The sequence below is a fragment of the Crotalus tigris genome, unplaced genomic scaffold (genome assembly GCF_016545835.1).
Source record: "Crotalus tigris isolate CLP2741 ecotype Arizona unplaced genomic scaffold, ASM1654583v1 scf7180000017741.1442986301:2390832, whole genome shotgun sequence".
Taxonomy (NCBI): domain Eukaryota; kingdom Metazoa; phylum Chordata; class Lepidosauria; order Squamata; family Viperidae; genus Crotalus; species Crotalus tigris.
The window spans coordinates 1,930,975-1,958,521 of NW_024096608.1; the positions used below are offsets into that span (position 1 = coordinate 1,930,975).

The 27,547-nt window shown below is 45.8% G+C and overlaps 1 protein-coding gene across 11 annotated transcripts in view; it reads right to left on the reverse strand.

Annotated features, from left to right (window-relative positions):
- TJP1 (tight junction protein 1) overlaps positions 1–27,547 on the reverse strand; it is a 160,744-nt gene that overhangs the window by 115,060 nt on the left and 18,137 nt on the right. For 7 of the 11 annotated variants that reach the window (XM_039340157.1, XM_039340145.1, XM_039340144.1 and 4 more), the window contains exon 3: positions 14,848–14,980. In XM_039340157.1, the coding sequence (XP_039196091.1) occupies positions 14,848–14,980 (133 nt within the window). Of the gene's footprint in view, positions 1–14,847; positions 14,981–18,256; positions 18,277–24,479; positions 24,715–25,931; positions 26,041–27,547 lie in introns of those variants that run through there. The other 4 variants (XM_039340155.1, XM_039340149.1, XM_039340148.1 and 1 more) reach the window with 3 other exon arrangements.

Sequence of the window (27,547 nt, forward strand, 5' to 3'; positions counted from 1 at the left end):
GCCAAAGTTCAGAAGAGAACATGGCGGCCTTGTAGGCATCACAACAGCTACTGGGCTTCCGGCTAGGAAGGCCAGCAGCGAGCCTGAAGAGGACAAAACACTACCAGAGATGGACTCAAGGGATTGGACTTGCCCAGCGGAAGAGGAGATGGACAGGGTTGCTGTGTTGTTGATTTGTTCAAGTCAGTGAATTTCATCACAGTTGACAGCATGGCAAAGTTTGAGAGGCATCTCTCTTCCGAAGGACAACAATCAGGAAGAATCAACATCAACGTTTTTAGAAAAGAGGACAAGAACTGCGAGTGTCACACGGAGGAGATCATGGGGTCGGGGAAAGCAGAAGAGGATGGAAGAGGATGTGCTACTCATCTCTCTCACCCCGATGATGCTGAGAAACTGCAAGAGCTGGTGGAATTCATTGCAACGGTTGATAGATTCAATGACCTCCATAGCTCCTTCCTTCCTTCCTTCCTTCCTTCCTTCCTTCCTTCCTTCCTTCCTTCCTTCCTTCTCCTTTCTATTGCTTCTTCCTTCCTTAGCCTTTTCCTTTCTTTCGTGGGAAGAAAGCTGTAAAGTTGTCTTTTAAAGAAGCCCAGAATCAATGATGAAACTATTGGCCAATCTCTTTGGGTTCAGTCCTCCTGCTTTTAAAAGCCATGTCAAAAAGCAAGTTTTGTTTATGTTTCCAGTCTTCATGTGACCAATACATACACCCATTCACATCCATACAGAAGCATAAATGCCAAACAGGAACCCAGAATTGAGATGGGCTACATCTAAAGATCTTCCCCAAGTTTGAAGCATAAAAATCAGAGTTATAGCATAGACTGGGAGGCTGAGAGAACATCTTAAAAAATGTGGTTGCAAACCCCTTTTGGGTTGATGTCAAGACATCCATGAAATTGCTGGAACTGAGCTCAATAGAAAGGAAACAATACCTTTCTCAGGAGGGTAGAAAATAAGCATCACAGATATGAGCCAACAGGTGCCCCGCTTGAACCTGGCTTTTCTGCAACACGCTACAATCTAGCCAAGGTCATTCCAGGACAGACGAACATATGTATATTTTCTGCACACGGCTGGTAAAAATATGATCTGTCTCTCTTCTTCACTTGTAATGTTACTTACACCATCAGCCATAAGGGACAGAAAAGGGCACGACAGGAAACTCAACCTTGGCTTAGTTAGTGTATCACAATTTTACACCGGTCTCAGCGCCTGATTTGCAATGCGTCACTTGGAGAGACCTGGAGGAGAGATTTCAATTGGGATGCTGGTGGATTCCTGTTGAGGTGAAGGCAACTGGCCAGGACCACTTCAGGAGGACAGGATGAGATCCTAAATAGGTCTCAAGGTTGGTTGGGGAGACCCAGATGACCAGCTGCTCAAGAAGCCAAGCCTAGCAGATTTCCCTAGAAATTTGGTCACCCAAAATACAGAAATGAAGCCAAAACAACTAAATCTACCGTAGGTGCTTTAGCAAACAGATCAGAAGCTTCAAGACAGTGTTCATAAAACTCTCCACTCCTGGCACACAAGGTTGCATCCCCATTATTAGTTCCTACTTTGGGACCGTTTTATTTCCCTAGAAGCCTCCTTGAGGTCTGGATGGTTTGCAGGCTCTTTTTTTTTCTGGCAGAGGGAGAGAAATGGTTGGCTTTTCTGCTGGAATACTGAAAACAACGATTCCCAGATTTCAAATTCTGGAACGGGCTTGGTGGAAGATTTCCAAAAAACGCAACTTGGCATCCTGCAGCCTAAAAGGAGAGCTTAGCTTTCATTTTCTTCTTCCTGGAATTATTTCAGTGCAGTTTTTTTTTTAATTTCCTTGGAGCAGGTAGAAAATTCCACCGCTGGAAATTAAATAGGTATCCCATGTTGTATTGCTTCTTTTTTAAAAAGGAAAAAGAATCCTATAGGACAGACATGTCAAACATGAGGCCCGGGGGCCGGATGCGGCCCGTGAAGTGGTTTCATGTGGCCCACAAAGCCATCCTGGAAACAGTGAGGGAACGGCCCCCGCTGCCTTGGCCCTGGCCCAGGCCAGCCGGGAGCCAATGTACAATTTTGTGGTGGCCATCTATGCTGAAACGCATTCAGTCTTAGCTCCATAAGCCCCCCCCCCCCGCATGGCCTGAAAGGAACAGTGAGGGTCATCCAGTGGACCATGTCTTGGCACTTGGCCTGGTCCCCCCCCTTCTGCCAGAGACCCTCAGATCTGTCCCACTCCTGCCCAGGCCCCCACAGGCACCCTTGATGCGAATGATATAGAGCTGGCCACACCCACCCAGTAGGTCACACCCACTCCATCCACGCCCACCCAGTAGGTTGCACCCACCCTGGCCACACCCACCCGGCCCCCTGAGGGCAACCGCAATGCTGATGCGGCCCTCAATGAAATTGAGTTTGACACCCCTGCTATAGGACAATGGGGCAGGGTTCCCAACTATGACCTTTTTACGACCTTTGAACTTCAACTCCCAGAATTCCTGAGCCAGCCATGGCTGATTGAGGAATTCTGGGCGTTGAAGTCCACAAGTTGTAAAGTCGCCATAGGTGCTCCCCCCTGCAGCAGAGCATTCATTTCTCCACAGTTCAAAGAAATGGTGAAGATATTTATAGCTAAAGATTGTTCAGTTCACCGGTTTCTCCTTAAGTCTTGTCTTGACACAAGGATCAGCTTACAGCGTGCAGTTTTTAGATATCCACATTTTCTGGATCTCAAAAATACTGTAACTGCTATTTCTTAGTTCAGGAACCTCAACAAAGAAATAGACATTTTAACCAGTGTGATGAATCTCTGGATTTGTACAACTTTGTCCATCACCCAATGGGTTAATATAGATTCTATGAAAGCCCGAATGAATTTTTATTTCAATAGCTCTTTGATCTCAAATGACTCTGCAAGGGATACAAGAGACTTTTGAAGAAAAGGTGTTCTTTTCCAAGGAAATCAAAATATAGAAATCTGTAAACACATGACTCAAAGCAGGAAGGAATTTATTACAGTGTACATTTTCTGGCTCTCCTGCTGAATCCAAACATTTTGCCTACGCAAGGAAGAGATAAAAGAGTGTAACCCCCCCCCCCAAGAAAACAAGAAAAGCCATTTATTACGGGCACAACCCAGGACCACACATAAGCACTTTCTCTACAATGCAAGGAAAGTCCCATAACCCTCTCTTCTTTTAAATAACATTTGCTCTCTTAGCCAAGTAACGTCTGAACCAGCATTCCTGATCCACATAAAAGAGATTAAGTTATATTTTTAGCCACCTGGTCATGAAAACTGAAATTTGATTTATTGATCTTATACCTAAACTCCAGGGAGCAAGCAGAGAGAAGGGGGAGAGAGAGAGAGAGAGAGAGAGGGAGGGAGGGAGGGAGGGAGAGAGGGAGAGGGAGAGGGAGAGGGAGAGAGAGAGAGAGAGAGAGAGAGAGAGAGAGAGAACAGATCCATCACTTAAACAAACAAGTGGGGATATTGCCACTCCATTAGGACAAATAAATACTTCTGCTTTTATAGACCACTTAATTTTAGAGCTCCCAAACAGCTTGTACACATAAAACTCTTCTTTTAAAAGACAACCGTGTCTTCTGATTCTTTTTTCTTATTTTGTAGTTCTCTCTTATTCCCAGACATGTAACTGTAGCCCGTTCTGCACGTTTCCTCTTCCTCCCCCCCCCATCAACCTGCCAGGATGCATGAAAATAAATTCTAATTTGCTCTTTCTAATAAAACAGAGAAGAGGTGATTCACTTCCAGGGAAGGAGGCACGGGAGAAAAGGACAGGAGAAGTACAAGGAATACGTGAGATTTCAAGGACTCAGCAGAGCCTCTTTCAGGAAATACTAACACAAGGTGCTATGAAGTCTGAATGAATTTTCTGCTCCATTTCCTCAGCTAAGACCCTCCTTGTCCTGTCAGTATTTCCTGCTTGGATCCCACATTCATTCAACCTTCTCCATCTGAGATCATGGCTGTTCCAGCTTTCGGAGGGAAACAGGGGAGCTGTCCAGCAATGTCAGCAGGACTAACATCTGGAAGGTCAACCCTTGGAAGTACATCAGCAGTTTCCAAAAAGTAATTGAGGTTGTCAGCCTGTCTCTACCTCCAGCAGTTTAGCCTCGGATCCTTATCGACCTGGATCTTCTCCTGCCTAAGGCTGGTGGAAGCTATATGGCTTTGTCTCTGGAGGACATCAAACTGGACCAAACATACATATGAATCATGACATTTTCCTCCAAGAAAGAAGCTTTATCTCCTTCCCATTTCTCATCTTAGTCTCCCCCCTCCCTCTTTAGTTACTAACAGGTGGGATAGCAGTCTCAGAAGTCATGACTCTTGACAACTGGCTGTTTCATCATTCAGAACCAGGACGGAGTCAACAAAATTGAGTTTAATGGAGGAGAAAATGTAAAGAGTGAGCTGCCAGTTTCAAAGGAGCATCTCAGGTCAGAAATTTACAAAGATGAGCATTATATAGTAAGCCACAAAGCTCAGGTGGATGCTGCAATGTTGACAAAGAGAAGCTTTGAGGAGGAGGAGGAGGAGGAACAGGAATGAATGAACGAACGAATGAATGAATGAATGAACGCGAAGTTTAAAAATATCAGAGTTTTGTGCTGTTCCAACAAATTTTCCAGACTGGAAATGGCATAAAACCAGGATAGAAAAAGTTCGCCTTTTCCATTCCAGCAGTTGTGGGATCTTGCCCTATAGGACTTGTGACCCACTTTCAGAGCTAGGGGTAGGAAGCACCCCGGGACTTGGTTTCCCCCATAATTCAGTAGGAATGACCAGTCTAGGAAAGGTCATTATCTAGGGTCAGATGACACCTGACTGGCTGAGCAGCTGGTCCCAACTAGGCTAAGGAGAACAATACCCATGAATTTCTGACACACTGATGTGCTCTTGATTGATTTCCTGCTTTTAGGTACCTAGACTCAGGACAACTTCTGAAATAAACCAAAACACATAATGATAATCAGAGTTATTGTACCTGGATAATCTAAACTAGGGATATCCAACCTTGCCAACTTTAAGACTTGTGGACTTCAACTCCCAGAATTCCCCAGCCAGCATTGGACACCTCTGATCTAAACCATTGTGTGTGCTTTTATTGTACTTGACACAAAGCAACTGGAATCCCCTCTGCATTCATGCTGCAAATTGGGCCTTGCTTATTAATGCAAAGCCCCGACATTTTTTTCTTTAGAAAGGACTCCTGTTTCAAGAATAACCAAGGGGCTTAAAACAGCGGCTGTTCTTGGATTTTTATTTTTTTAAAAAACGGCGCAATCTGGCTAGCAACGTCTAAAGAAGTTCACCTTAAGGAACTCAGTGACCAAGGGGATCTAGAGGTCCTAGTTCCACTTTATGCCTAAGTCTCACATTAAGACACCTCATTGAATTCTGGGTAGTCCATGCTTCCTCGCTTGAGCCTGTTCTGATGGCTGGACACCCTGCACAGATCTTCCCGGATGGCAGAGAACCATCAAAACAGACTTGTCCAGCCATCAGCTCTTGGCTAAGATAAGATTCATCCAGGACCTGCAACACAGAGAAAGTACCAGCTTTGCAATTCCCAGTTAGCCTGGTGCAATCAAACTACATTCTCTGGAACCTGAAATGGACCTATAAAAGCATTTATTCGTGGTTTTCACCAATAACTTGCCGAGTTAACTACGAAGCCCCGGCACTTTGCAATGGCAGAACCATCCTAGTGAAAAAAACAAAACAAAACTCATTTCTGTCATTCCACGAGAGATAAAACAAACGGGGCCAGCAGGAGACTATTGCCCTCCATTAAATCAGGTTCATAAGTTTAATCAGAGGCAGGTGGAGCTGAAAATAAACTATCCAGGTTTATAATTCACAGTAACATATTTGTCCACGCAGTTGCCAAGGGAAAAAAAATCTCTCTCCCCCTTTCTAACAGAGAGATTGTATTTTTAGACTTTTAAAATGTGCCACTGAATTCTAATTAACGGCAAAGCACCAAATACCTGCAGTTAAAGCATGCGCTTATTTAAAACTTGAAGAATAAAAAAAAGCGAGATTGCTTTGTTTGAATCTTTAAAGTCCTTTGAAGTTTATTAACCCTTAACTACCTTTCCCTTGGTTTTGGGGAGGGGGCAATGTTTCCCACTGAAAGAAAGTCCAAGTCATTAACTGTCACCTGCCAGATAACCTGTAAGCAGCAAAGATCAGGTAGGCGATTTGAGAAAATCTGACTAGTCTGGAAATCTAAAGCCATCATCATCATCATCATCATCATCATCATCATCATCATCGCTCACATCTCAGAAATGAGCAACATCAACCCTTGTGCTGTTGCTGAGAAGGCCAGCCAGAGGTGTCCACAGATTCCAGGAGTGGCATTTAATTCAAACAATCTGAGTGAGTGACGTGATTCGATATCCAACCTCTACATTAGCAGCCAAAGTCTCAGCCGAAGTGACCCCCTCTGTTTCCCCAAACTCCACCAGCCACCACTCCCCCAACCAAGGCCACCCCAGAGGTCTCCACCAGACCAGGAAGTTTGCAAAGACTATCTCAGAAGACAACCTTCGGACAGAGGCAGCCCCAGTCCTACCAGCTTGGACCACCAAACAGGGGAAACCTTTCAAAACCAGGAGCTCAGCTGCCCACTTCCACCACTCCGGTGTGCCGAGGCCCCAGTGCAGCTCACCAGAAACCCAACAGCAAAACTTGCAAGCAAAAATTATCTCCTAAAATTGCTGCTGTTCAGGCCTGTTTAGCAGTAACCGTCCCCCACACACCATCCGAAAACTGAGTGAGCTTTTCCTGAGAAGCCACTTTTGAATTCTGAGATCAGGATCACATTCTGGTTCACATTTTCCCAATTTTGTTTTATTTAAATATACCTTTATGTGGGAAGTGGGGGAGAAGAACCCCCAGGTACCGTTTCCTTTTGCCAATTTCCCAAAGGGTATAAATTTCTTTGGATCCAAGCTCTTTCTCACTTCCCAAATGAACTTGAAATGCAAAACATTTAAGTTAACGTCCTTCTCTGATCAAAAAATAAATGCACAATGGGAAAATCTATCTGTTCCTTGGTTTTGTGTGTGTATGTGGGGGGGTGTTGTATGGTTACTTGGTTTTTCAATGCTTCTAATTATTTGTAAACCAACCAGAGTCGCTGGGAGTCAGCATATATTATTAGTAGGGTTGGTGGCAAAATCAGCCAGATGTTCAGGCTGGATGTGGCAGTTTTGTCCCCCTCCCAAGGCCTTCCTAAGGGCCTGAGAGAGGCAGATGTTGCTTCATAGGGTTAAAGATACTGTCGCAGGATAGAAGCTGTTCCAAATCAAGCTGCCTTTTGCAATTGACTGATGGTGATTTTGTCCTCTTTTCACTGGACTTGATCTTAATAGCAAATCATTCAGGTTTTGTATATTTGCAAAGGGGAGGTGACTTTTCATCCTGTCGTCCTGCAGCCTCTGGGCCCAGATGCTCTATCAACAGTCTTGAGTCCCGTAGTCCACTAGTCACTCCAACACCTAGTGTGATCCTTGTTGATTCAGGTGACAACCAATCCAGTATGGGCTTCTGGAAGTTACATCTGTAAGGACCCACCCCACTTTGCATCTTAAGAAGACAGAACTCTTGGAATAATTCTTCCAACAGGAATCCTTTATTAAGAGAAAATGGTTGCAGGCATGCTAGACAGGACTTGGGGTCCAAGCTCTCCCATTCAAGGTTTTAAGGGGTTCCCCAGTAGTCCCACCCAATCAACCCCCCTTCCAGTGATAGTTTCAAGTATCACAATTCCACCTCCTTTCTTCTTTCTTCCGTCTGGATGGAGACTTCAGATACTACATGAAAGGCAATTACCCTTCTTTGATATGTTAACGCTTAGAGGTTACAATAAACACACATTCAGCTCTTTGAAGTGTAAAGAAGGAAGTGAGGGCCATAAAGCCCCTTTGCTCTCCCCCTTCTCTCCCTCTTATGGCAGAATCCAGAGAAGGCAGAATTGGGAGTTTCTATATTTGATAATTTAAAGATGAAATATAATTGGATTCTGACATCCGGCCCCTCTTAACAATAAGAGAGATCCACCTGAAAGAAAACGCAAGTAAAAATTTTAGTTAGGCTTGTTAGGATACTCTGTGTGAAACTTCTTCAATAGCTTCGGGGCTCTGACATGACGTTTATGGACCCACTCATTTTGTGAGGGAGGGAGGTGTTTCCAGGCAACTAGGTACTGAGTTGCTCCATGATATCTCCTAGAGTCAAGGACTTCCTTTATTTCGAAGTGTTGTTCACCCTCCACCATGATTGGAGGTGGTGGGGGGGGGATTTTTGGCCGTAGAGGTGACTGATGCTCTCTTTTCAGCAAGCTGCAATGAAAAATTGGGTGTATTTGCCTGAGATTTTTGGGTAACTCTAATTCTACTGTTACTGGATTTATGATTCTTTTAATTGGAAAAGGTCCTATGTATTTTGGTCCAAGTTTTTTACAGGGCTGTAGGGACTTTAGGTATTTTGTAGATAAGTACACCATCTCTCCTATAATGAATGGTGTAGGCTCAACCCTTTTTTTATCGGCTTGTGTTTTGTAAGCCTGCCTAGCTTCATCTAGTGCTTTTCTGACTATTGGCCAGGTGTTTTGTAATTTTTCCATCCATTCTTTCAGCGAGGGGATCGTTGGTTCGTTTGGGGTTAATTCTGGCATGGGGTTGAAACTTTGACCGGTGGCTATTTGAAAAGGAGTGTAACCTGTGCTGGAGTGGACTGCATTATTGTAGGCAACTTCTGCAAAGGGGAGTAAGTCCGCCCACTCGGTCTGCTGGAAACTAAGAAAACATCTTAAATATTGCTTAAGTACGGAGTTCATTTTTTCAGCCCCCCCATTTCCTTGAGGGTGGTGGCTAGATGTCAGTCCCTGAGTGGTTCCTAAGAGGGATAAAAATTCCTTCCAAAATGCAGACGTAAATTGCACCCCCCTGTCAGAGATGATGCGTTGGGGTGCCCCATGCAATCTGTAAATGTGTTGGATGAAAAGTTTTGCAGTGGGAATCTTTTGGCAAGGGATAAAGTGCACCTGTTTGGAAAACAAGTCCGTGACCGTCCAGACCACAGTATTCCCATTGCTTTCTGGCAATTCCACTATAAAATCCATGGCTATTTCTCTCCAGGGGGCTGAGGGACTTGCCACTGTTTGCAATAGTCCTGGCACTTTCCCTTGCAACCTCTTTGCCGTGGCACATTTTGGACAACTGGCTATATAACTTTCAATGTCCTTTTTCATGGATGGCCACCAAAATTGCCGTTTAATTAAATGTAAAGTTTTTACAAATCCAAAATGCCCTGCTGATTTTGTGTCATGGCAAAGGTGCATGAAAGTTACTCTTTGAGTTGTTGGTATATATAACTTTTCCCCTATCCAAGGCAACCCGTCTTTCATTGTGCACACATTTTTGTTTTTCTGGAACCAATCATCTGTTTCCAAACTTTTTCTGAATTCAATTCCAGTTTGGCTGTCCAGTTGTGGTTTTAATTTGGCTTGGGTTCTTGTGGTTACTGGTGCTGCCAGTTGTGACTCTGCCATTATTGGTCTAGAGTCTGTGGTTCGTGCGCTGTTATATTGGGGCATGCGAGATAGTGCATCTGCCAGGAAGTTCTTTCTTCCTGGTAAATGTTTGAGCTTAAATTGGAATTGGTGAAAATGCTGGGACCAGCGGGCTTGTTTGGGATTGAGTTTCCTGGAAGTTTTCAGGGCTTCCAAATTTTTGTGATCAGTCCACACCTGGAAGGGGATTTTGTTGCCTTCCAGGAACTGTCGCCATGTGAGTAATGCCCAACGTATCCCATAAGCCTCCTTCTCCCATACAGGCCAGCGCTGTTCTGTTTCCGTGAGTTTCTTGGATGTATATGCACAGGGTTGCAATACTGCATCATCATTTTCTTGTAATAGCACAGCCCCCACTGCCACATCACTTGCATCTGCCTGTATTATGAAGGGTTTGTCCATGTCTGGGTGCCTTAGTACTGGTTCGGCAGAAAAAAGTCTCTTTAGTCTCTCAAACGCTGCTTGGCACTCCATTGTCCATGTTAGTGGCTGGCTAGGTTTTACTGAGGATGTTCCCTTCGTTTTTAGTAAGTTAGTGAGGGGCAAGGCTATCTGTGCAAATGAGGGGATGAATTGGCGGTAAAAATTTGCAAAGCCCAGGAAACTTTGTAGTTGCTTTCTTGTGCGGGGTGGTGCCCATTCTAATACTGCTCTGACCTTCTCTGGGTCCATTTCAATGCCCTGTGGGGATATGCGATAGCCTAGGTAGTCTATCCTTTCCTGGTGGAATTCGCATTTTGAGAGTTTGGCATATAGGTGGGCGGCTCGCAGCTTCTTTAAAACCGCTCTGACAAGTTTGACGTGTTCTTCTTTTGTTTCGGTAAAGATAAGAATGTCGTCCAAGTAAACAAGGACCCCCTTAAACAGGTGCTCCCTTAGAACGTCATTGATTAATTGCATAAAGACTGCAGGGCCCCCTTGTAATCCAAATGGCAAGACTTTGAATTGATAGCACCCCATGGGGCAGTTAAATGCAGTCTTCCATTCGTCCCCTTCCTTGATTCTCACTCGATAGTAAGCTTCCCTTAAGTCTAGTTTAGAAAAAAATTTTCCCTTTCGATAGGTGTGACAGCATGTCTTTCATGAGGGGCAGCGGGTATAGGTTGCTTTCACTGATTGTATTCAGGGCCCTATAATCCACGCATAAACGTAAAGAGCCATCCTTCTTCTCTCTAAAAAGGACCGGGGCAGCCACTTTAGGCTTGGCTGGCTCAATGAACCCTCTCTCCAGGTTTTTTTTTATAAATCTTTCCATTTCCTCCTTCTCCTTTGGGCTCATGGAGTATAATCTGGGCTTCGGGAGTTTTGCCCCAGGCTTGAATTCAATGGTACAGTCTGTGGGTCGGTGGGGGGGAAGCTCATTCGCCCTCTCCTCACTGAAGACTTCAGCAAGGTCCCTATATTCCTCTGGTATTTCTGTTAATCTTTTTTCCTCTCCTATGGATGCTTTTTCTATTCTTGATTCTGGTAGCCTCCCTTGGGGTTTTAAGTCCATAGGGTCCCCCTTCGGGAATTTGATTTCTGTCGTCCTCCAATTTACCCAGGGGTTCCATTTTTTCAACCATTCCATCCCTAGAATCATTGGGCATTCCATACCTGGGGTCACCACAAACGTTAAGTCCTCTTCATGGTTGCCCAGGGAGAGATGTATTGGCAAAGTGGCTAGGGTAGCTGGCACCCCCCCTGCTATGGATCCATCTAGCTGGCCAAATGAGATGGGTTGTTCCAGTCTCCTGGATGGGATGCCCAGATTCCCCACTAGTGTTGGGCTAATGAGGCAGCGGGTACAGCCAGAGTCTATTAAGGCTTTCACCTTCACAGCTTCGGGCATGGGGGGGATTAATATAGTCACTGTTTTGAAGATGGGTGTGATGCATCCACTTACCAGGGGTTCGCCCTCCGAGCTGTCATCTGAGGCATCCACCGGCCCTGTGGTGTAGGCTGGAGTCCTTTCCCCTTGGTGAGCAGAGGTGGGGGTTTCTGCAATTTCCATCATTCTCATGGCCGTTTCTTTTGGCTTAGCTGAATACTTTCCGGGTTTGTTGATTGGGGATCTGTCTGGGTTGTGCTGGGGGGCCTTTGAGCGGCATTCTACAGCTCGATGCCCTTCTCTTCCGCACTTGAAACATCCCATTTGCTTCTTGGCTGTATCCAATGATTTCACCGGTTGGTGTGTCAGCTCAGGCGGGGGGCGGCTCCATTGTTTTCCTCGGCGGTGCCTCTTCAATATGTCGATCTCTGCTTCCTCTGCCAAGACGTACCATTCCTCAAGTCGATGTGGGTCCCCTCGGGGCAGGCAAGCATCATATAGATCATAGTTTAGTCCGTCTTTGAAATGGCCAAGGAGGATGTCTTCTGGCCAATTCAGTTTGCTGGCAATGGCCCGGAATTCTTGTGTATACTCAGCCACTGGGCGTTTGCCCTGCCTCATCGTTGTTATTCTTTCACGGGCTTTGCGATCAGCCAGGGGGTCTTCAAATCGTCTTCTCAAAGAGGACATGAAACGGTTGAAGTTACTGAGTTCTGGGGCATTGGAGTCATGCAAGTTCACTACCCAATCCGCAGCTGGTCCATCCAGGGCAGATTGCACGATCCGGATGCGGGCTTTGTCGCTGGGAATATCCTGCCCATATTCCTCCATGTAGCTGAGGACTTGGGTTAGGAAAAACCCCAAGCGTGTTGGCTCCCCTTTGAATTTCACTTCCAACGGTGGACGTCTTGGAATGGATCGGTGCCTCTGTTGTGGGTGGTAGTGTCTTCCGTCCAGATTGCCATCTGTGGTCCGGTAGGGGGTGGGAGCTCCTGGATCAGTAGATGTCCCTGGGGTTGCAGGTTCCATGTCCCCCTCGGTGTCTCTCCCTTTGCGGCTCCAGGAACTGGGGCGGCCGTAGGGTTCAGTATTCTCCTCTCTTAGGGAGCTGAGAGTTCTCTTCATCAGGTCAATAGCTTTCTCTAGGATCCAGTCTGAGTACGGTGCCCAGCTTCCTCCCTTTTCACTTGCGTGCAGGGATTTCTCCATCTCCTGCTTCCATTCTGGTTGCTTGGTCCCCCTTCTCAGGGTCACCTTTCTTGATTCCTTTCCCCACTCACTTTTCTTTCCAACGCCCATCGACCAGCGAGGCTTGTGGTCCTGTGTCTCCACCACTTCTTCTCCTGAGGAATCTGGCCTCTCGGATCCCAACATCTGGCAAGGTTCCAACTGGGTCAGCGGCTCTCTTTCCAGGGAGTTTTCCCCCTCTCTTGCTCCATTGTCTGACATGGTAAATTTTTGCAAAATCCCCCGGCAAGGGTCTTCCTTCCAGGTGGATTAATTTTGCAAGTCCTGTCTAATGTAAGGACCCACCCCACTTTGCATCTTAAGAAGACAGAACTCTTGGAATAATTCTTCCAACAGGAATCCTTTATTAAGAGAAAATGGTTGCAGGCATGCTAGACAGGACTTGGGGTCCAAGCTCTCCCATTCAAGGTTTTAAGGGGTTCCCCAGTAGTCCCACCCAATCAACCCCCCTTCCAGTGATAGTTTCAAGTATCACAATTCCACCTCCTTTCTTCTTTCTTCCGTCTGGATGGAGACTTCAGATACTACATGAAAGGCAATTACCCTTCTTTGATATGTTAACGCTTAGAGGTTACAATAAACACACATTCAGCTCTTTGAAGTGTAAAGAAGGAAGTGAGGGCCATAAAGCCCCTTTGCTCTCCCCCTTCTCTCCCTCTTATGGCAGAATCCAGAGAAGGCAGAATTGGGAGTTTCTATATTTGATAATTTAAAGATGAAATATAATTGGATTCTGACAACATCTTACCATATTGTTTGTGTGGGATAAATGCTCTTTGTCCACCTCCTGTGATGAGATCTGTCTAGTCTGGCACAGTGCTTAATTTCCTCAGAGCACACAATCAATCAAATATTCTTCAGAGTCACAGATCAGAAGAGCAGAGCACACAAAGTCCCACAACCACATCAAAGTAGTGCATTATTATTATTGTGAGTTTGCAAAACGTATGTTTGGAGATGGGTATGGCTTTCAGGCATGTGAACACAAAGAACGGCTAGATATATTTGTGTTCCTTGAAAAGAAGTAAATGAAACAAAAAAGTTTTGCCTATCCTGAAGGAACTATTTTATGAGTTTGGCAGGAGTTCTTTTAAAAGCCAACATAGAATTTGTTCATACAGTTATTACTGTATATGTTTCATAAAGCAAAGCTCCTGACAATATGGTACCTTCCTAAGGATTTCAGATTATCGATCAGCAGCAGTAACTCTGTAAGAAAAGAAGATTATTTCTATTTCACTAGTTATTATTTATTTATTAAATTTATTGGCCATCCATCTTACCACAGGTTAACTCTGGATGGCTTACAATATTATCATGAGTCCACTGCAGCTAGGCAGCCAATAAATTGATAATAATAATAAGATAATCCCAAAACATCCGGAGCATCACTTAAACACCATCAGCATTGACAAACCATCAGTCAATTGCAAAAGGCAGCTTCACTTGCAAGAGCTTACGTCCTACGACGAAGCCTTTTATCCCCATCAAACCACAATGTCTTCCTATCCCAGGGCCTCAGGAAGGACTCAAGAGATGAATAAAAATGCCAAACCATTCTAAACATCAGATGAGACTGTGCAATATACCATAATAATAATAATACATCTGGAACACTACCATTGGCATTGACAAAATCACCATTAGTCAATTGCAAAAGGCAGCTTGATTTGGAACAGCTCACATCCTGCAATGGTACCTATAACACCATCAAGCCACAACATCTGCCTATCCCAGATCCTTGGGAAGGACTAAACAGCTGGACAAAAATGCCAAATCTGGTTTAAACATCTGTCTGATTGGGCGACCAACAACAACATGTTCAAATCAAAAGGGTCTGGAGTTGTCTAAAGACATACCAATTATCCCTAGCCATCCCCTGCAAGTAGAAAGCCAGGCTAATTTTCCAGGTGCAGTGATCTCTTTTCCCTTCTTTCTCTCCCTAGCCCCGACTTTCTCTTCCTGCAAGCAGCAAGGATAATCCAGAAATAGCTTTCGCCCCTCATTTGGAGGACGCCGCCTTGCCGGTATGCAGGCACATCAGGAACGCCAGGCTGGCCCCCCATTCAGCCGGGCTGCTCCAGGCGCCTGCGTGGTTCCCCATCTCGGCTGACTGAGATCCAGCTGTTGCTCTGCACGAATCCATCCCCAGAGGGGAGAAAGAAACAGAACTAACCAGATACTTACATTGAATTCGCAGAAATCAAGGCTATCCAGACTTTTGCTCCGATGGATCCGGCCTTTTATCCTTCTTAAGGAAGGCTTCCCCTGGCTGATGCTACAATTCGAACCACTGGGGTTTTCGGAAGAGGGGGTGACCCTGGAAAGAGAGAAGGAGGGGGGGAAACTGCACTTTAGGCTGGGTTTCTTTCTTTCTTTCCTTCCTTCCTTCCTTCCTTCCTTCCTTCCTTCCTTCCTTCCTTCCTTCCTTCCTTCCTTCTTTCCTTCTTTCCTTCTAAAAAGCAGAAACCTCCATGTCCTGTCAGGACTGCATCTGGGCAGAAATTGAGTCTAAATCCCAGAAATAAATGAATTTATTTTTGAATAAATACATTCCCCCCCCCCCGCTTTATCCTGTTGGGTTAGACCTGCTCTCCCTCTTCTGCATTCACTTCTGCTGGATCTTAGAGTAGGCCCCCAAATGATGACAGGATGAAATCACTCACTCAGTAAGGCCAACAAATATGGCAAGAACAACAAATATTGCCAATCTAGTACATATAGAAACAAGCAGTCTGCCTCCTTTTTGGCTTTTTTTTGTGTGTGTATGAAATGTGAGAAAAATGATATGACGATATATGGGTTTGATGCTTAGGAAAAATAATAATTAGACATAGAAAAATGGAAGAGGTTAGTTTAAATTTGCAAGGATTGTAACAGAAAACCAGAAGTCTTCCTCTTCCCCTTTTCCTTCCTTCCTTCCTTCCTTCCTTCCTTCCTTCCTTCCTTCCTTCCTTCCTTCCTTCCTTCCTTCCTTCCTTCCTTTTTACTTTGAGAACCATGCAATCCTGTTGGGTAGCTACCTTTTTTATACCGCATGGAAAACACATAGTCCACTGATTGATTCCTCCAGTTAAGCTTATGATTTGCACTCATCCATAATACATGTAATCTGTTCTACATTATTGAGTTTTATTACGTACTGATCATTGACTGCAATAAAGATTTTTCTCCTTATCACTTGCCTATTACAAAACTCTGCTGGATGCAAGTCTCTTTCCTTACATAAAGGCAGGAGGTTTTTCCCTTCCTTCCCCACCCGTGGATAGTCATCTTATAATCATGTATAGATATATGATTTAAAAGAAGTAAGCAAAAGCTTCAACAATGCATTCAGGGTGGCTCATTAAAATATAGTGAAACAAGATAGAATAGAGCAAGTAGGACATGCAACCCTTGGTGAAGATCCCATGTATAGGAGAAATTGCAGAACCTGGGAATGGAGTCAAAAGAGGGTTCAGCCTAAAATCCCTATGTAGCCACAAGCAAACTAAATCCAGCCTCTCTTGAATTCCATTGACCTTTAAATAACTCCAAGCAGCTGCTAACCATTAGTTGAGAAGATTCCTGTGCAGTGGCTTTTAGCAATAAATCAGTTTAATTGAACCTTCAACTGTAGTTCTGATCTTTTGTGTCTGACACCATCAAAGCTCGTGAAGTTCCACCAGACCCATTTTACACATCCATAAGCATAAACTGCTGGTACAAAGCCCAGATTTACAACCTCTCTGAAAGAAATTGATGCTGGGTCCCAACGGCCAAAGAATTCTAATGCCACCCTAGAGGGAAGTTAATAGGGTGATTGATATGCTTTATGTACGTCTCTTCCCTTCATAAAGAGTCTCGTTTTATTTATGCCAACCTTCTGGCAAGGAACAAGGGAAATAAAAAAAGTCCACACAAATTATAGGAGGATGGAGGGGAGGACATAGCTTCACTTGAACGTTAAGCATTCAATTAAAAGAGGGAAACACAATTCTTTCCTAGAAATCAAGATGCCTGGTTTCTGGTCTAGGCTGACACAAAAGTCTGGGAAAAACTTGAAGGCCATAGTGTATGCCTTCATTGCCCGTCACTTCTTGTTACATTCCCAGGACGGTGGATAGAAAGTTGTGTGCTCTGCTATCCAAAGGTTATCTTCTTAAAAGCCACCAGGGTAATGGAGAACCCAATTTAGCAGATATGATTTTATAGTTCTACTTCCCAAAGCACCAAGAGAGAAGGAGGATGCTATTACTTTTGCACCTTCTGGCCCTCAATGCACTCCGAGAACTAAAAATGATGGACAGCTATTTGCAAGCAATGTTGGGCCTTTCAGAGCCAACAGAGGTCAAGCCAGGTCATTGCAGTTAAAGGCACGATACATTTGTCTCTGCTATAGAGCAAAGTCATCTTGAGTTGTCTTGGGATAGCTCTGGATCATAAAACCAAAGGAGAATCCTATTGGATCAGCCACAAGGCTGCTGATGTCACAGTGTGTCATTCCAATACGCTTTGGAAAGCCTACAGACAAGGCATGATGAATGACCATCTCAAACTGTCACTTGCCCTTTCAACTGGAGGCAGTCAGTAGCCACCTTGACCAATGGCCTTCTTGACCAATGGTCTACTTCTTCTTGGAAAGCCAACTAAGCTAGGAGAAGTTGGAGCATTTTCTAGCAGAGGATTCCAGGTTTGTTTGGGGACATCAAGCAACTACGTCTCATAGAATCCTAGAATCCTAGGGCTGGAAGGGACCTTTGAGGTCTTCTAATCCAACCCCCTGCCCAAGCCAGGAGATCTTATTGCAACTCAGATAAATGATTGTCCAGTGGTGATAATGATTCTACCAGCACAAAGTCCTGCTCACAACTTCTGGCCAGCCACCTGCACAGAACACAAAGCTGCTCCCCTCAATATATTTAAGAGCTTTTTTCCAAACCAACTATTGACAATGCAGTTAACCTAACAACAAGACAATGAAGTGAATGCACATTAATTACACAAATCAGATGTCCCTCCCCTCTCCAAAACTCAAAGCAACAAAACCGACCAAATTTTTTAAAAAGGCAATATTGACTGTTTACAGCAAAGTTTCCAATAACACCCAAGGGCTATTTCAATAAGGAAAGGATAAAAACAAATATTTCTTATAAAATCTTGCTTTTAAAATTAGATGGAAAAAGGAACAGTTTTGTTGGATTCACACTACATTGGAGATATATCATAGAATCACAGGGCTGGAAGGGATCTTCTAGTTCAACCCTCTGCTCAAGGCAGGAGACTTTATACATCCCAGAGGTCAAGGTGTAATCCTGTAGACCAGCGTTTCTCAATGTTAGCAACTTGAAGATGGATGGACTTCAACTCCCAAAATTCCCCACCTGCTATAGACCCTAGGAGGCTGTCCCAGGATCAACAGAAACTACATAGTCCTCTCTCCTGCAGGTGGTCTTCCTTTCACCAAGGGTGGAATGTTCTACCACATCATCCTACCTTGGAGCATCAATGACTAGGAGAACAGAAGGTGGATAGACTGGCCAAGTAATCTTGGGTTCTGCCAATGTACCCTAGACTAAGAGATTTATAACACATTTTTCCCACATGTCACTCTTACTTCATTCAAGTGACATAAAGTGAGAATTTCAAAGAAGTCAAGGGCAAGGAAGCAGCAATTTTGGCACCATCTCAGGAGGCTTCAGAACTGTGGTTTCTTCCATCCCAGATATCCCCTCCCCAAATGGTTCTGTCTCTGGCACAATGCAGAATTCAGAATGTGGAAGTCTCATATAGCTAAATTCTAAAACGTATTAGTTGAAATAACACTTTGAATTCAGATGTCAGCAGGTTGTTTGACAATTGTGGGGTCCTTGATGCTCTCTGAGCTGGATGGCTTTCTTGCAGACGTTTCATCACCAAACTAGGTAACGTCATCAGTGCTGTTTGACAATTAGAAGAGCAGAAGATGCAGTGCCAAACATGTGAACCACATCATCTCATTGATCAGAATTGATCCTTTTTCTCCACAAGAGAAACCAAGGCCCAGTTTCTTATCTTGCTTTTTCTCTATTTCTCTGCAGGTCTAAAAAAAAGGTAAAACTTGTCATCGGTGTCTCTGCGGAGATGATACACATACATCGTGTTGTCATTCCACAACGAACCTGACTTATATATTTGCACCGGATGTCACGACAGGGCTGTGGTAAATGATAAAAGCATGATAGTCACACAACAACAACCTAGCACATGTGTTCTCATTGGGACGGCCTATTAGAGCTTGTAGTAGCCTCCTATGGTGCTGGTATTGTTGTTCAACCCTACAAATTGTAACTGGACACAAAGTGGAAAATAATCGAACAAAGTTCATCTTCTCTGTGAGGTTTAAGAAGACAACTTCTTGAAAAGGTCTGAAATTTGAAGAGGCAGCCTTCATGAAGCCAGAAGAGCTGCTAAGGAATAGGAGGAACTTGGAAAAAATGTTTTTTTAGTAGGGAAATAATACAATAAACATTAGGGAAGTTGGGTTTTGGTCTTTGTTAGGAAAACTACAGATTACTTGTGCAGGTGATGTGTCTTCGTTGCTTTCTAAGATGTTCTAAACAGAACAATCAGAAGTGAGAACAAGCTCACAAAAATGGAATCTAGAGCTTTGTGGAGAGAAACATAAATGATGAACTTTGCAAGCCAGCTGACCTTGAAAACCTCATTTTGTGCTACTCCTGTCTACAATTTGGTTCCATGGCTGGATTCCAGCCCCTTCTGCACTGATTGTCTTTTCTGCATCTCCCACTGAGATGTGGGACACTGGGACACCCAACGTCACCAGAGAACAGAGAGTTGTCAACAACAAAATGCCAGGAAGTGTTATAGCAAGGACATAGGCTGTGGTAATCTACCACTCCTCCCAATCCTTCTACCATAAGACCAAGGAGATGATATCCAGCCTCCACTTCTGTTTCAACTCTGCAGGCAGATGCTCACAGTCAAAAGTAAAAAAAATTTTAGGTGCGGAGCCAACAAGGATAATTATGCCTCTCACATTACCCCAGCCTACTGCTGTTGTTATTCAGATCTGACCTCCACATCTATTTAACTTCTTCTTCTTCTTCTTCTTCTTCTTCTTCTTCTTCTTCTTCTTCTTCTTCTTCTTCTTCTTCTTCTTCTTCTTCTTCTTCTTCTTCTTCTTCTTCTTCTTCTTCTTCTTCTTTTCTTCTTCTTCTTCTTCTTCTTCTTCTTCTTCTTCTTCTTCTTCTTCTTCTTCTTCTTCTTCTTCTTCTTCTTCTTCTTCTCCTCCTCCTCCTCCTCCTCCTCCTCCTCCTCCTCCTCCTCCTCCTTTGCTCAGCTTTATCCCCCAGCTGTCCCCAACTCATCAGCCGTCCCCAACACATCAAACGCCAGATTTTTTTTCACTGATGGAGCCAAGAGGATCAAGTCAAGAAGGCTCAACCATGATTGGGGTCCTTCATTCTGAATCCCTCAAGAAAAAGATGATGGGTTTTCCAGCCACTCACTGGAGAAGGTTCCATAATTGTTTTTCATTATCATGAGAACACGATGGTGCTCATGTCACAAACAAAAGGGACAACATTCTCAATGCATTCCCATTGCAGATTTGGTAGATGCTGATGTTCTAGGTATATAGAAGCAGGACTTTTCTTCAGCATGGTGGAGATTAAGAAAGAGACAGTAGCCAGGATGATGGCCTGGGTGGTCATCTGTCTAAATGACTCCAGTACAGTGCTTCTTTCAACTTTCACCATATGAAGCTGGGTGGACTTCAACTCCCAGAATTCCCCAGCCAGTTGAAGTCCATACTTCTTCAAGCATGCTGGCTGAGGAATTCTGGGGGTTGGAGTTCACTCATCTTCAAGTGTCCAAGAATGAGAAATACTGCTCCAGTGAATCCTTCATTGAGCGGGAGGGGAGCAAATAGATAACTTCTCAGATCTCTTACAGCTGTCCTGTATGTTTCTATGATTTTCTGGCTAACCACACAGCTGCCTGGAGGGATTGCTTCACTCTAGCTAGCCTCTGCGGTCAACCAGGACTCAATCTTTCCCCAGCAAGACGGGCTCCCTGAGGCCAGGAGAATTCTTATTGGATCACTTTGCCTGTCCAATAGTCTAATTTTAGCGTTTTGCTTCTATAATCCTCTCTATTTAATCCCTTCTATTTCCACTGTACAGTTTGTAGAGGTGTCACTTCTACAGCTTGGAGCAAAAGAGAAGAGTCATCAGAGATTCGCACAAATCCTTAAAAGCTTTGGAAAAACAATGTATCAGAGCAGGAACCTTCTGAAAGACATGCAGTGGATTGGTGCAGCCTGAGTACTGGGGAATAATATTGGGAAAATGGCTAGGAAAACTGAATGTCCCATTTAAGAAAGAAAAATATCTGGATGAAAAATAGCATTTTCCCACCTTTTCTTAGTGGTCAATCAATCGATCAGAGATGGAAGAGACCTTGGAGGTCTTCCAGTCTAACCCACTGCTCAAGCAGAAGACCCCCTACCATTTCAGAGGCTGTCCAGTCTCTTCTTAAAAACTTCCAGTGTTGGAGCACTCACAACTTCTGGAGGGAAACTGTTCTACTGGTTAATTGTTCTTAATGTTTGGAAGTTTCTGCTTAATTCCAGGTTGCTTCTGTCCTTGATTAGTTTCCATCCATTGTTTCTTGTCCTGCTTTCTGGTGCTTTGGAAAATAAGTTGACCCCTTCTTCTTTGTGACAGCCCCTCAAAAACTGGAAGATTGCTATCATGTCCCCCCTAGTCCTTTTCTCTAGACTAGCCATACACAATTCCTGCAACATTCTTCATATGTTTTAGTCTCCAGGCCTTTAATCACCTTAGGTCCTTTCTTACTGCAAAGGGGGGGGGGGAGAAAAACTCAGAAGAAGAGTATCATTAACAAGTTTGTTCCCTGTGCCAAGAATTAATACTATCGTTCGATCTCCAACCATTCAAGGTCAAACTGAAGAGGGAAGCCCAAATTAAAAGACTAATTGCTTGGTAAATAAAATGACCAAGCTGGGAGAAGCTTAAACTGCATATCGCAGATGGCATTTATTGAAATCTCAAGCTGAATGTTCCATAATGGAGGTGCAATTAATGGAACGCGTGTGCCAAGCATATCACATTTCACTCAGAGATGACACGCTTTCAGGGATATACAGTATGGTTTGGGGAAAGGTGGCAGAAGAACAATTAGACCAGCATTTCTCAGCCTTGGCAAGTTGAAGATGTGTGAACTTCAACTCTTGAATTAGACCCATTTGGACAAAACTACCCATCGTTGGTGGGCAGTGTGGTCTCCGAGCAAAGCCAGGTGAACTGGAGTTGCCATTCAACCACAGCTGGAGGACGCCAAGCTGGAGAACAAGATTTCTAAGGTTTGTATCGGTGCGATAGGAAATGTGGTCCATGTTATGGGCCAAGGTGTGCAGGAACCTGGGATAAGATACAACCTCTTACTAAGGTCAAAAAAGCAGAGGTAGAGACGGGTATGGAAGCCAAACCCCAGCAGGGAAAGGTTGGAGAGGACAAGGTGAAGAGGAGACAGGACTGTCATTTTTCAGCATCTGAAAGGCTGCTGGGCAGGAGATGGAGCAGATGTGTTTGGGATAGCAAAGTCCACCTGGCCTCTAGTGGGCTTTTTTCCCCATTGTCAGTGCATGGAGAGGGGGAGATTTAATGAAGGACAGAAAATCATCTGCCACGATTGTTTTTGCTGGGAGTTTGGACTTCTAAGATTCTGTGACAAGGCCCAGAAAAACGAAGGGGTCTGGCACACTGCCCTGATCACTTGGACAGTGAGGTGGGCCATATCTAAATTAGATGATGATGGCTAGTACTGTTAGGGGCTATAAGCACTCATTGAGATAGATCTTTGTCTTTTGGGGTCCTTTAACATGCCAAGTGGAAGACCCTTTCCAACATATGAAAATAGGATATTCACCATGTGCGAATAGGCAGCAGCGATATACATTTTCTAAAGAAATAAAAAAAAACCCTGTGCCTGAGACTCAATTTGAAGACCCATCCCTCCATTTTCTTCTTAAATACCTTTCCTTTTGCCCACAGTTTTAATGCTGGTAGCCCAAATGAAAAATGAGATTGTCCCATGTCACCTGAGAGTGATCCTCAAGATAAAAACCCCCACCATCCCTTGATTAATAAAACTTTCAATGTCTGCTTGGATTGGAGGGAAATAGACAGGCAGATGTTCCACTGGGGGAGCCAAACCATAGCTGTTACCTTCATTTAACTGGATTCAAAAGGATTATCTGCCCCAACAAAGCCTAAGTATTTTAAATCTTTATTTTTAATTTTACTGTGTGACTTATTTTATTAGTGCTAGCATTTTAAGGAACTGGGGAACACCTAGTAAATCAAAGGCCTGGCCTCCTCCTGCATTTTCCTATCCCAGTAATATCATGTTGCTCATAAAACTCAAAACAACCTTCATAAACTAAATCTTCCATCAGAAACTACAATTTTAACTTTAAAAGCTCACCATCTCTTTTCATAATGTAAGATGGTGTGTGTGTGTGTGGTGAGAACATTTTATCAATGTGTTCCCAAAGGGCATTTTGCCGATAAATAAAGCTTGCACTATTTTTTTAGCTAAGCCCTGGAGATTTTACGTTGATCAATTCTTGCTGTTCTATAAAAATGCTACTTAAATTAGTTCTAATAAACCTAAGACACCATGAAGCCTCTTATCCCCTGGGCCAGGGGTAGTCAACCTTGGCTCTTTTATGACTCATGGACTTCAACTCCCAGAATTCCTGAGCCAGCATGGCTCAGCTTGGAAACCTCTCCTTTCCCCTCAGCATGGCTGGCTCGGGAATTCTGGGAGTGGAAGTCCACGCGTCATAAAAGAGCCAAGGTTGCCTATCCCTGCCCTGGGCAGTATCTGTTCCACTGGTTTTGAGGATAATTGGTCTTTAAAAGAAAGAGTCTTACAGAGAAAAATGACATGAAAAAAGGCAAGACTAGTGAGAAAAATGACCAAACATGCAACCTCATATTGTACATACATACATACATACATACATACATACATATCCTGCCTAAAGAAACATGGGCATGAAATAAACCCACCAAAACTGGACCAAACAGCAATAATAATGAGTTTTGTTCAGAAAGATGTTCAGTTGAATTTAGGGAATATAACTTTCAGATTCTTTTTCTCATTGCAGATGTAAGGCCATCTTGCATGCCTTCCGTGGATGGACTTTTTAAACATAGGTAGCAAATAGGATATCATTTAAACACATCTGGCCCTTCATAACAACAACAGATCAATTCCAACAAACCACATCAATGCAAAAACTGAGAGAGCTGATTCTCTATTGTTTCTGTCCTAAATTCTCACCGTCCAGGAAATCACAGCACTACACTACAGCCTGACTCAAAAGTTCCTCCAAAGATGACAAACTTTGAAAAAGTCACCAAATCTGAAACTATTTAATGCTCTTTTTCCCCACCTGCCCCTTAACTTTCAAACCTTTTTGTAAGTACAAGAGATGGGAAGACATTGACTGGGGCAAAATCAAGTATCATCTCAATTTTCCTGCACATTTCAAGCAACAATTACAATACTGTAACTTTTCCTGCCAATCACTTTTCACGGGAAGAACCATCCCAATTCTTCTGTTGACAAAAGGCTACCCCAGGGGTGTCCAACTTTAATACCTGTGGACTTCAACTCCCAGAATTCCCCATGCGGGCTGGGGAATTCTGGGAGTTGAAGTCCACAAGTCTTAAAGCTACCAAGGCTGGACATCCCTGATCTCTACCATATAAACATCTTAAGGGGGATCTGATGAGATTCCTTACCTGCACAGCCCATTGGTTCCAATTCTTCTCAAATAATTTAACTGGATTGCTAGAAGGTTAAAAAAAAAATAAAGCCAGGCCTGGGGGAGTGGGGAGCGCATTGCCTGGAAGAAGAAGGCGGTTTACATGTCCAGAGCCTTATTGGACCACATAGAAGGAGAAGGGGGTACTAGATATGTTCCCGGCCTTTGAGTTAATAAATATAACAAAGGCAGGATATAAATTAATTAAATAAAACAAGAGGGGCTCCAGGTATTTCTCTTTTGCTCATCCTCTGTAGGAAGAACAAGGGAGAGGTGATGTGACACTACTAGGCCTCTGAAGAAGGGGAAAGAAAGAAAGAAGAAGGTGCTACTGACTGAATTATAAGCATTTCTCTGGGTTTTTTTTTTTTAACTCCTTCTCAGTCATCCTGGGCACCACCACACCCCCCCTGCACTGCTCGAGGGGTGGGGGGGCGACCTCAGCTGCAGACCCTCCTGCAAGGCTCAAGATCCCAACTAAACTATGGGTGGAAAATCTTTCTCCAAAGAGAGAAGAAAACCACTGAGCTGGCCTTGGCCTGCTACAAAGTCCCCTCCACAGTGCAGAGGAGGAAGCGGGGAGGAGGGCACCTGGCCTGGACCACTGGGACCACTGCTCCCATCATCCTCTGCTCCTTCAACCGATACTAACTGGCAAAGCCTTGGAGATTGCCCTGGACTTTAACCCAACCTCTGAGGACGAAGCTAGTGACAGCCACCCTTCGGGGTGCCTTTGCCATCCACGCCACTCCAGGACCCCCCCCCCATGCCCACGGAAGCCGGGGCTCTCCTGCCCGGAGAAGAGCTGCGAACAGAGGAGCCAAGCGGCCTCCCCAGCAGCTGGCAACCGGAGGAGGCTCCAGCCAGGCTTCGGCAGGGAAGGGCCGCCTGGGCCTTCCTGGGCACGGAGCTCCGCAGCCTCCCGAAGCCCCCGCGGCGGTAGTTCCGATCTAAGCCGCGCCGCCTCGGGGGAGACGGGCGGAGGGTCTGCGAGGCCCCTCCGGTCCAGAGCAAGCCCCGGGCCCGTTGGAGGGAGGGGGGTCCCGTGGCGGCCGCGGCGAGGATGCTCCGCGCCGGCATCTCTGGCTCCCGAGCGCCGGCTGCGGGGAGGGAGCCGGGGGAGGGCAAGGCGGCGGTCGCAGGCACTGGGCGATCCGGGCACGGGGGGCCTTCTCCGAGCCCCCCACCCCTCCCGCAGGGTCCCCGGGGGCTCCTCCGGGACCGCGAGCAGCCAGCTCGGCGCGTGTATCGCGGCGCTCCAGCCGGGATTGGCGGGGAGGGCGGGGGGGGGAGAGGCAGGCCAGGCAAGGCGACGCCGCCGGGAAGGGCGGAGGTCAGCAGGCGGGCCCTCGCCCCCCCCGCCCCCCGGGGCCCCGCCGCAGCCCCCGCAGCCGCCCGGGCGGGGGCGTCCGGGGCTCCTCCGACTCACCAGAGCCTCCTCTTTAAGGGCAGGAGGCTGCCCCGGTTGGAGGCGGTCACCCCGATGGCCATCTGCAGCACCGTCAGGTACTTCTGGTACTTCATCGTGCCGCCGCCTCCGCCGCCGCCGCCTCCGCCGCCCCCGCCAGAGCCGTCGGACCCGTCGCCCCCCCGGTCCCCGCCGCGTCCCCGCCGCCGCCAGAGCCGCTCCAGCCGCTGCATGCAACCATCAAGGGGGATTTCCAGGCATCCGCCGCCGCCGCCGCCCGCCCTGCGTCGCGCGCCTCCCGCCCCGCCCGCCCGGAGCCCCCCCTCTCCTCCTCCTCCTCCTCCTCCTCCCCGGGGCTCCGCTCGCCCGCGCCGCCGCCGCCGCCCGCGCTCCCACCTTTCCCGCCCGCCCCCGCTGGGATTCCGCTTCCTGCTGGGCCGTTCACACGTGCCCTGCGCGTGGCAGGTGGGAAGGGGACGGCCCGGATGCGCCCGGGCTCCCTTGCTCCCGGCTGGGACGCCTTCGGGGCTCCGGGGCCTCTTCTGGCCATTGGGGGGGGGGCTCCGATGTCTGTTGGCAGAGTTTGGGCTTTCTGGTGTCCTTCCTGACTGGTCTTACACGGGGGGGGGGAGAGGAATGGGTCCAGGGTCCTTGGCCTGGGGGGTCCAGAAGGAATCCCGGGAAAGCCGTTCTGGGTTCCCACCCTGCAGAATGCGGTGGCTCCAGGCAAAACGGTTGGGTGGGTTCTAAGCCATGTAGGCTTCAATGCCCATCTCCGGAGTAGAGCTGGGTGTTAAATCGGCATTGCCATCAGACCATCAATGGAGCCCTAGACAACAGCCTCATCAAGGAGTCAGCAAGGAGAAAACCACACTCCCATCAACACTGACAAGGCAAGCCACTGTGTATCAATAGAGACCAGTCCCCTCCCCCCCCGCCTTTCTGGCATTGATGATGTTCCCTGGTTGGGTCATGAAACGTCTGCAAGGAAACAACCCAGCTCAGAGAGCATCCAGAGTTCAATCCAGAGCTACAGAGATTCTCTTCTATCACTTTTTACCATTTTCAGAACCACGGACAGGTCTGGAAATCAGGACTCTTAAGTGTTTTCAAGTGACATGGATTCTGGGGCTCCACATCATTGGAAGATCTTCCAGAAATGATAACTAACTTGGATGCCATCATCAACCCAACTCTCAAGGACATCCATGGACCATCTGAACAAGGCCCGTCTAATTCCCCTCATTTCACTGTGTGCTTTTCTCAACGAGAGGCTGAGCAGAGCCACTCAGGAGGTCTTTGACATGGGTAAGTTGGCAGCTGGTTTGGACCTAGAAGCAGGGGCATAAAAAAAATTAGGTGATTTTAGATGTCAAGTTGGGTGGACCTCAGCTCCCAGAATTCCCCAAACATCTTCAAGCTGCCATGGTTGAGAAGCACTGCACCAAAGATTGTTGAACTTGGCATCTACCATCAAAGGTGGAATATTCTTTCTACCTCTTTAGTACACAACAGAAATGAGCGACATGACGGCTGATGTGATGCTTGGCTTGGTTTCCTTATGACTATCTGGGCTGAACCTCCTTGTCCTACCTGGGACTGGGGGAGGGGGACTGAAGTCACATGTGCACAGCATA